This window comes from Pelobates fuscus, chromosome 6, assembly GCF_036172605.1.
Source record: "Pelobates fuscus isolate aPelFus1 chromosome 6, aPelFus1.pri, whole genome shotgun sequence".
Classification (NCBI taxonomy): domain Eukaryota; kingdom Metazoa; phylum Chordata; class Amphibia; order Anura; family Pelobatidae; genus Pelobates; species Pelobates fuscus.
This window is the reverse complement of record NC_086322.1, coordinates 286,191,743-286,202,157: the sequence shown is the minus strand read 5'-3', so window position 1 is coordinate 286,202,157 and position 10,415 is coordinate 286,191,743. Positions and strand designations below refer to the sequence as shown.

The window sequence follows — 10,415 nt, the reverse complement described above, 5'->3', positions numbered from 1 at the left end:
GTGTTGGAGAAGTGGTGGGTTAGCTGCCATGGGATACCCATGGGTGTGAAGTGTTCGAGAGCCATACTGACGGATGAGTTAGCCTATCAGGGTCAGAACTAGGGACAGCCTTGCACTTTGCATTAACACCTAGCTAGCGGCCACAGGGTTTCTGTGCCTTTGGGTTAACACGTCTTCCTGGTACTAACTTAATAAAGTTTTATCTCTTAGAATCTAACATTTCATAGGGGGGACTGATGTGGGATTATTTAAAAAACCTTATTGTATTTGTATTCAATTATTGCACTAACTCCATTTTAACTTTATACTGTGACAATCCTCCATTTTGTCCCCCTAACCTGACTTCTTCAATCCTCCATTTTGTCCTCATAACCTAACTTGTTCATTTTAAAATCACCTTACATGACAGAATTTCCCAGCACATCTAATACAATAGAACAAAGACTGTATTTTCTATAAAGATATGATTAACACAGGAATTGCTGACTTTTCCTTAGATTTGCAACAAAGTATAATTTGAAGGCCATGCGAACACAGTAGTAATGAAATGTTCTATTCATAAGAGACCTTGCACCTGGCCACGAGGCCTGAGATCACCGACCGTGTAAAATGACGCTCAAGACCCCTTGTCCCCCACCCGTGTCCAGAACAATCCCACCTCTTGGTGGGTGGACACGGGATTAACCACTTAGTCTTTTGAGCCAATTAATAATATTGATAGGTGGACACTAATCCCGACACTTGACAATTAATCCAATTAATGATGTTTATTTACTGATATTCTAATAAGCAATGATGACGTAAAATGTCTCTTAAAAGGACCTGCGTGTCCGCTTTTTAATCACTTGCCAATAAATTTTCTCGAAGTTATTTTAACCTGAACCTTGTGTGTCAGACTTAATTACTTCAGCGTATATACGCAATTTATTTTATTAATTTGGACAGGAACAGATAGACATTTAAACATTTTGGTTTACTGCTAAAAAGTACCATAACACAAGCAACCAAAAAAATAATAATCTAAATTTATATATTTCAATATTATAAATGTATTAAATATATAATCTATAAATATAGGGGTTTTTTTTTACCGCTCCTCCCTTTTCCCCACTATTGCTAATTTCTCACTTGATCTCTGAATAAAATTAACATGTAGTGGCTGTCGAGTGACCATCAGTCATCTTTTCTCCCACCAATCATTTCTTTTTGGCGCAAAGGTCTACAGGCGTCTGAATCAGGAACTAGTGATAACCGTGCCCGTCCATTGTCCGTTTCGTTTTGTTTCGTGATTCGGTCCTGTGGCAATGATTTGGAGTTGGGCGAACGGTCCCAAGTACTGATGCGCTCAATGTGGACAATTAGACTGTAGAGTGGAGAGACTATCTTTACACTGATAAAATAGCTTTATTTATGCATGTGGAATGTTAGCAATGGCAGGTGAATCACACCGCAATAAAACTCAGCAAGGAAGCCCATGGAGCAGCGCAGCTAAGGGGAATGGGCCTTGACATTGCCAGGAGGCAGGCAGCTAGTTGTCAGTAGTTGGGGGCTGGTCTAAGGACATGGAGTAGGGAGGAGTTACTAGGGGGGTATAAGTAGCGGCCATCTTAGGTCTAACGGCACTTTTAATCCAAAGTTACACTTACCTGTTCGTTGTCCCACCCACCCTCCCTTTGCTTTCAGGTGTTTCCCGTTTGGTCACGGCGGCGGGGGATGGAGAGTAAAGTTGGGGGGAGAAAAGAGTGAGAGGGGGGACAGTTTGGAGTTCAGGGCTAATAGGTAGGCCTTTGGACTGGTTTGGTAGGTTCGAGCTCGTAGGTAGCTCCGAACCAGGGTGTGTAGGGGTGTCTCGGTATGCCCCTACACTGGTGGTGCCCTTTGGTGGCAATGGATGGTGCCCTTGGTGGCAATGGTTGATGCCCTTCGGTGGCAATGGTCATGTTTCAGATTAAGCTAATATGTTACAATGTTGGTGTATTATGTTATGATGTTACGTTGGGGTGGGTCATTGTCAAGGGGTTAAATTGTAAAATAATGTTGTAAACTGTGCAGGCCAACGTGGGCCTGTTGTGTGACAATGACCTTTATAATTCTATGTTAATAATAAATAAAAGCTGTGATATATTTTTGCCAAAACCCAGGTGTCAGTGTCATTATTATAATTAAGTATGTGGTGGGGGGTTTTGTGCATATGCCGACAAGGACGACTGTGCACATGTCATGTGTTTACACACACTGCAGGAAACGCATCTAGGTCCAAATACTTTCACCTTGTAAATTAGTTACTTTTAGTCCACAGGTCACGAAATTTTGAAAAGGTTCTACTAATTCCTTCCCCCACAGCCACACCCACAGCCTCGCCTCATAGAAGAAAACAGACCATTTTTGGTTATTTAAAATGATTGGGCAGTAAAAAAAAAGCCACTGTCCAATGCCATGTATTCAGGCAACATGACAGTTTTACTCAGAATTAGATTGTAAGCTCTGCTAAATAGTAGTAATAATAATAATAATAAGCGTGGAATGATAAAATTATACTTTTTCTATCATTTGAATTTAATGAAGGACAGTTTTATGTAGAAATAATAAGGGATCATAGATACACAAGACAGAAGGAGGTAGGGGTAGGGGTGTTTCAAAAGTACTTAGTAATTAAAAGAGCCACATTACAGATTACTATATGCAGTAAAAGAGTTTTTGTATTACTAAAACGATAATTACATTATTTTTTAAACACACACACACACACACAAATGAATAGGGTGTATGAGATATAAGAAAAAGGCTATGCCCAGTGATATCTGGACAGCCTCTGGTACTTTAAGAGTTAAAATAAATGCCACTCTTAAACCTGATCTGACTTGTTACTTTATTACAACTTTGGTTTTTAAGCCTGTTCTACCCATGGAACACTAATGAAGCTGTTTTTCTGTCCTCAGTAGGGGAGCAGCAGGGGGTGTGAGGATATAAACAGCAGGAGGGGTGTGAGGGTATATAGCAGTGTGGGGGCAGTGAAAGGGTTAAATGTAAAGGGTCTGGAATTCTTGCAGTTAAAGGGTGTGAACATGGGACAAGGGAGGAGTTTGGGGTGGGATGTCTGTGTTAAGGATCTTGCAGCCTAACTGCTACCATTCAGTGCCCAGCTGATGCACTGTACACATCTGGGGGGGTAATTAGGGAGTCCCCCCACCCCCCAACATCTGCACACAGCTGGATCTCAACACTATCCATCATGTTCAGGGTATTGGTACTGTTGTTGCTGGTTACAGGAGCCAGGGGTGAGTTATCTTTGGCAATAGGGGTTAAATCCTTAATGTCTCTTATCAGGAATACAGTGTATGTGTGTGTTTCGTTAGCTTATACAGATAACTGGGAGTCACAGCAGCTAACTTTGTGCATATTTTCATGCTTAATACTGTCTTTTTAACTGTTAGTACTGCTGATCTACCCAGTCCCTACCTACCATTCCAGGATAGTATTTTGATATGTGTGTGTGCATACAGAATCATCATTATCATGTTTATTAAATTAATGTTATCAGTGATAGAGCGCCAACATAGTCTGCAGTGCTGTACAATATGAGAAAGTATTTAAGTAAAAGACACCTATCTATGTTGCCAAAATGAGTCTGGTGAGTAGGGTGGCCACTGGTCTAACCCACTAGATATCTAATGGTAACTGCTTTCTAAGAAGGGATGTACTACAACTCCCATGACATTCAGCCAGCATGTTTTTCCCCCCATTTTCTTTTGTTTTTAGTTGGTTTTCTAAGCATGCCACAGCAAATTGTGATTTTGGGGTCTGTATAGGAGGTTTCCAATCAACATATGAAAATAAACGAGGAAAAACTAGGTGGTGCTTCTAGTTAGCATTGATATTAAATTGCATATTGTTTCAGGATACGTTGATGATGTATTACCATACCTGTATTTATACTTATGATATTCATACTTTATTTGCGTTTCAGCTTCCTGTTCTGCACGAGGGGTCAGCACCTGTAAGCAATGTCTCGCTGCGGGGAAAGCATGCGCATGGTGTTTTCAGGAGGTAAGGACATGTTGTTAGAGTGTCAGCTCACTAGGCAAGAATTGCCATTTTGAAATAAAGCATAACCTTAAAGGAACACTACAGGCACCATAACAACCCGGCTTACTGCAAGACGTTAAACAAATGAGTCTTGAATCCTCCACTAAGTAGCAGACTGAGGCTTTAATCAGGAATCTTCAGACTGGGAGCTTTGTGAATGGGGTGCAACTGATAGGCTGATAGCTATTGGCTCCCAGTCCGACATTTCCTAATTTAAGCCTTGAACTGCAAAGGATGTTCCTGGGAACAGCTAACAGCTGCCCGATTCAATACTTTGGGGTTAAACTGTTCGTTTTACCCATTGAGGTAAGCCAGCACCCAGAGACCTCCTCGCAACATAACAACTTTATTCTGATGAAGTTGTTATGGTGCCTGGAGTATCCCTTTAAAGAAAAACTGTTACTTCTCTCAAAATTATCCCATTGAATAATACATGGAAAAATGCCTCTAAACTGTGTTTAAAATAATAATAATAATTTGATGCTCAGTTTTCTTTTAAATTTATAATAAAGATTCAGTATTTGACATCTCAGTCCAGTTCAGTCCTGGCACAGTCAGGGCACGCATGGCATTGATTTTGTTTCTCCTCCTACACTTACAATGCTTTGTGTTATGAAAATGATTGACAGGCAGTCAAGATGGAGACGCTCAGTTCTATCACAGAGCTAAAAACAGTTGTGTGGATTTCTACAATTAATGTTATTTTTCCAAATTCTGAAACACACACGTGTTTCATAAATCAACATTATAATAAAAATCATGTAAAGTGATGGTGCTCTTTAAACTTATTATTTCAATTCTACTAGATTGTCATTCTGCTAAATTTATTGTCATCTAAGTATCCTGCTACTATATTTTTATATACTTATTATATATTATTATTTTTTTTTACCACTGAGCATTGTTGTCATAGCAATTTATACACGGTCAAGATTAGCATCATGAAATAGTTACGGTTAATCTAGTCACTTTAACTAAGATTAGATTAAGCAACAGAGCATGCAAACTGTGTGTTATTTTATATGGATTAGCAGATGTTTGTAAAAATGTGCTTTGTATTTTTTTCTCTTGTGCTTAGTACACACAATAGGCTTGTACGACCCAGTTCTACGTACTGATTGTCCTCTTAGATTTTAGTCTCCTGGTATTGGGAGGAGGGAATTTTTGGATTAGGGGGGAAGGGAGTGTCACTTACTCTCATGTACAAGCTTGCAGAAGCTGACACTCCACTTACCGCTCAATGTGACCCGCACATAAACAAAGGAATGTCACTTTCTACGACTTGATTACTCATAGTTTTTTTTAGGTATTTTCCTTGATTTTTTATACCACCCTACAAAAAGTGGGACCTTGAAGGGTCCCACTGGATGTAAAAAATGTTTTTTTAAATAATTTGCATTTGACGAATATTGCCGCAATAGTCTGATTGTTTTTTTAAGGTTTTTAAGGTATTCCATTTATTGCTCACCATAATTTTAATTCTGGATGGATTTTGATTGGCCGGCATTGCCAAGCAACCAATCAGATTACAGCTTTTATTTCAAGAGTCAAAATTCTTCTCTTATCCCTCTATATATCTATATATCTGCCATTTTTTCACCACGTAATAATCTCAATTAGTTCCTGTCTACTGGTATTGTTAATTCATTCACTCCAATTGCCTCAAAGACATTGCTGACAGCACTGGGTTCAGCAACTTCCTATTGCTGATAAAAGGAGGCTATCGAAAAAAACAAGTCTTTAGGTGCATTTTAGGAAGTGTATAAGGAACCCCAGTGATAAACTTTCCCCTATGAAACTCTCCCATTTGTTTTCAGCAGCTGCTAATTGCTTGTTACATTTGCACATGAGGGCGGTGGGGATAAGAATGTCAAAAGTATAGAGAAGAGAACAAAATATATATAATTAATTCACCACAAACATTGAAATTTAGGGCAAACCCTGAATAAATACCATTGAAAAACACATTTCAGGGCTGTAATGTAACCAACGGACCTCTGAAATATGCCATTTTCATTTTGAATTGCCTAATTTGAATCATAATCTGAGAACCGTATTATACATAAAAAATTGTGGCCATTATTTGTGATAATACCACTTTGCCTAAGTGTTTCATTGGAAGATAATTACTATTACCCAGAGTTCCTAGGGTTTATTTACCAATCAGTGAGTGGTGTTGAAGTCAAAACTGACTCACCACAAGCCTTCATAGGTTTTGATTGAATACCTTTGAGTAACTTTTTCAAACAATTTAATATAATGAAAAATATTTTAATATTTTCTCGTGTATGACATATTTTTTGCTATTTTAAGTTTGAAAAAAAGTAATTTTAAAAGTTTACCCCAAAATGTTAAAGGGACACTATAGTCACCCAGACCACTTCTGCTCAATGAAGTGGTGTGGGTGCCAAGTCCCTCAGGTTTTAACCTTGCAGATGCAAACATATCAGTTTCAGAGAAACTGCTATGTTTACATTGCAGGGTTAAGCCAGCCTCTAGTGGCTGTCTTCTGGACAGCCACTAGAGGCGCATCTGCGACGCTCAAGGCAATTAATGCCTCCATCACGCAGAGCGTCCATAGGAAAGCATTGAAAAATTTGCTGCGCATGCGCATTCGGCTCTGCTGACTTCGGCAGAGGGAGCTGACGTCGGAGGGGGAGGAGAGGTCACCAGCGCCGAGGGAACCTGGCGCTGGAAAAAGGTAAGCTGCTGAAGGGGGTTTAACCCCTTCAGCACCACGGGAGGGGGACCCTGATGGTGGGGGCTTAGTTTTCCTTACACTATAGTGATCCCTTCAATAATTAGCAAAAATATTAAATTGAGGCCTTAGTAAGAAAATAATCTGCAGCTAGTCTGAACTGAGCATTTTTAAAATATCTAATTCTACAATTCTGCCCTAAATAGCAGGCATAGGCAACCTTTGTCACTCCAGATGTTTTGGACTACACCTCCCATGATGCTTTGCCAGCATTATGCGTGTAAAAGCATTATGGGGGATGTAGTCCACAACATCTGGAGTGCTGAAGGTTGCCTACTCCTGGATTAGGGTCTCGATGTAATTGTGTTGTACCTGCTTTCCAAATCATTTTATGTTTTTGGATAAACTGTCAAAATATTTTTTTTTTCAAGAAAAAAGAACATCATATTATTTAATATACATATATACAAATATATTAATAATATCAAAATATTACAAAATTAAAACATGTTTCATAATATTAAATAATTTTCAAAGTTTATCCAAAAAATATTAAATCATTTTGAAAGCTTATCCAAGCAATGTTAAATTGAGACCTAATTTTGAACAGCCGTGTCCCCATTCACTCCCTATCTGTCTCATGCAGCCATTCATTGCTTCCTTGGCCACGAGATTCATGTTCCTTTTTCCAGTTCCCCGTCAGTCTCCTTAAAAGGCGATGTTTCCCTCTATTCCGCATTTCACACAGGGTACATACAGAATTCCCAAACAGATGTAAGAGTTGAAATGTTGAGCTCCTGCCAGTTCCCGTTCCTTGGTTCATACACTCACATCTGGAATCCCTTCCTCGTGTTAAAGACATGTAACAAGCTGGATTGCATTCTAAAAGGCATGTTTGATATCCCCGTTACATTATGTGATTGGTTTCAGGCATTGTGTCATGACTTTCCACCCCCTGTGTTTAAACTAAACAGGGAATGCCATCTCAAATTTTGGGGCCGCTTACATAGCTCCAGGGCTGGGACCCCCCCAGAACTCACCCCAGAGTCTGCCCACAAGAATAAGTAAAGTGTGCGTTGTGGATGTAGTGTGTGTGATAGATGCTGTGTTTTTGTTTGTGTGGTGCATGTAGTGTGTGTATTGAATGCAGACGCTATGTTTGTGTTGTGGATGTAATGTGTGTAGTAGATGCAGTGTCTGTGTTTGTGGAGTGGATGCAGTGTGTGTGTATTCAATACTGTGTCTGTGTTTGTGTATTGGATGTAATGTGTGTGTAGTGGATGCAGTGTCTGTGTTTGTGTATTGGATGTAATGTATGTGTATTGAATGCAGTGTCTGTGTTTGTGCATTGGATGTAGTGTGTGTAGTAGATGCAGTGTCTGTGTTTGTGGAATGGATGCAGTGTTTGTATTTAATGCAGTGTCTATGTTTGTGTAGTGGATGTAATGTGTGTAGTAAATGCAGTGTCTGTGTTTGTGTATTGGATGTAATGGATGCAGTGTCTGTGATTGGGTATTGGATGTAATGTGTGTGCAGTGGATGCAGTATCTGTGTTTGTGGGGTGGATGCAGTATGTGTAATGGATGGAGTGTCTGTGTTTGTGGGGTGGATGCAGTATGTGTAATGGATGCAGTGGCTGTGTTTGTGGCAAGGATGTAGTGTGTGTATTGAATGCAGTGTCTGTGTTTGTCAGGGCTGGACTGGGAACAAAAAGCAGCCCTGGAAAAAAAATTTATGCCAGCCACATAATGCATCGCGCCATCATAATGTGCAAATATAGAGGCTGAAAAAAATACCTTAAAACTGAAAACTATTACTCAAACGTGAAAAAAAACACTCATAGGGATTCAACATACCAAAAGAGCAATTTTATTTTAAGCAGACGTGCATTTGCATATAATCAATATTTCAGTCCAACTATCTTGACATATTAAGAAAAGTTTGGTAATGGGACTGAAATGGTGAATGTATGTAGTGCCCAGCTGTAAAAAAAAAAATGTTATCTTGTTTATTTTGAAGTAATAAGAGTGTGCTCTTCACTTTGGCTGAGGTCATCAAACTTGATGATCTCAGCCAATCCATGCTTTCCCATAGAAAAGCATTGGGAGGCTATTGTGCATGTGTGGCAAAAGGCTGCGCTTCGCTAAACCAATCAGCATCTCCTCATAGAGAGGCATTGAATCAATGCATCTCTTTGGGGAGCATTTAGTGCCTACATAGAGAGCGTGGAGACGCTCAACATAGGTGCTGCACACAGCGCAGCACCGGACTTAAAAGCAGCTCTAGTGGCCGTCTGAGTGACTCTCACTAGAGATGTTCCTAGGCAGCAATGTAGACACTGCCTTTTCTCTGAAAAGGCAGCATTTACAGTGCTCAGCCTACAGGGACAGGCTATAGACACCAGAACCACTACATTAAACTGTAGTAGTTCTGGTGACTATAGTGTCCCTTTAGTACAATGTCTTTCTCTCACCTGTCTGTCACTCTCCGGCATAGACTCCTGTGCTGAAGAACGGAGTTATAGAGAGAGCAAGAGACACGGGTGAAGATGCATTTATTTATTTTTTGCGTCTTTCTCCCCCAAGCTCCTTTCATATGTTTCTTAGCCCTAGCCCCTTTGTCTCTTACTCTTCTTTCCCAGCCCTTCTGTGAGTCTCTTTCTCCCCACACCCATTTGTGTCTTATTTCTCCTCAGCCTCGCCATGTGTCTTTTTTCTCCCCAGCCCCTCCGTGTCTTATTACCCCCACCCAGCCTTCTATGTGCTTCATTACCCAGACCCAGCCCTCCATGTGTCTCATTACCCCCCAAGCTTTACATGTGTCTTATTACCCCCACCCAGCCTTCTATGTGCTTCATTACCCAGACCCAACCCTCCATGTGTCTCATTACCCCCCAAGCTTTACATGTGTCTCATTACCCCCAGCCCTCCAAGTGTCCCTATAGCCCCCCTCCCAGCCCCCCATGTGTCCCATTAGTCTCCCTCCCAGCCCCCCATTACCCTCCCTCCCAGCCCCCCTTGTGTCTGATTAGTCTCCATCCCAGCCCCCCATGTGTCCCATTAATCTCCCTCCCAGCCTCCCATAAGCCTCCCTCGCAGCCCCCCCATGTGTCCCATTAGTCTCTCTCCCAGCCTCCCATGTGTCCCATAAGCCTCTCTCCCAACCCCCCATTAGTCTCCCTCACAGCCTCCCATGTGTCCCATGAGCCTCCCTTCCAGCCCCCCCATGTGTCCCATTAGTCTCCCTCCTAGCCCCTCATGCGCCCTATTAGCTTGCCTCTACCTCCGAGTGTCTCATTATTCCCCCCTTGCCCTCCCCATACCTTGTGATGACCGTGCATACAGATCGCGGGTAGAGGAGTCTCCTGCTCACTGTATCCGGTCTGACAGGAAGCAGTTCTGTGCTCTTTGTGAGCACTTCCTGTCAGACCGGGTACGTGAGCAGGAGCTCCTCTACCCGCGCATGCTCGGCCACGCTACATTCAGTGACTGGCAAGAGGGGAGTGCTACTCCTGCTGCCGGTTACCCTGTAGTTGCGGGCCAGTGCGCATTAGGTGGCCAGCACCGGCCCAATAGTATGCCGGCCCACAAGAACATTTCCCGGTATCCCTGGTGGGCCAGTCCGGCCCTGG

At 41.5% G+C, this 10,415-nt stretch overlaps 1 protein-coding gene across 1 annotated transcript in view; it reads left to right on the top strand.

Annotated features, from left to right (window-relative positions):
• The first annotated feature begins 3,121 nt into the window (after window positions 1-3,121).
• The window catches only part of ITGB3 (integrin subunit beta 3), a 72,965-nt gene continuing 65,671 nt past the window's right edge, over window positions 3,122-10,415 (top strand). The window contains exons 1-2 of the mRNA XM_063459371.1: window positions 3,122-3,278; window positions 3,968-4,047. Of these exons, the coding sequence (XP_063315441.1) occupies window positions 3,233-3,278; window positions 3,968-4,047 (126 nt within the window). The 5' untranslated portion in view covers window positions 3,122-3,232. The remainder of the gene's footprint in view (window positions 3,279-3,967; window positions 4,048-10,415) is intronic.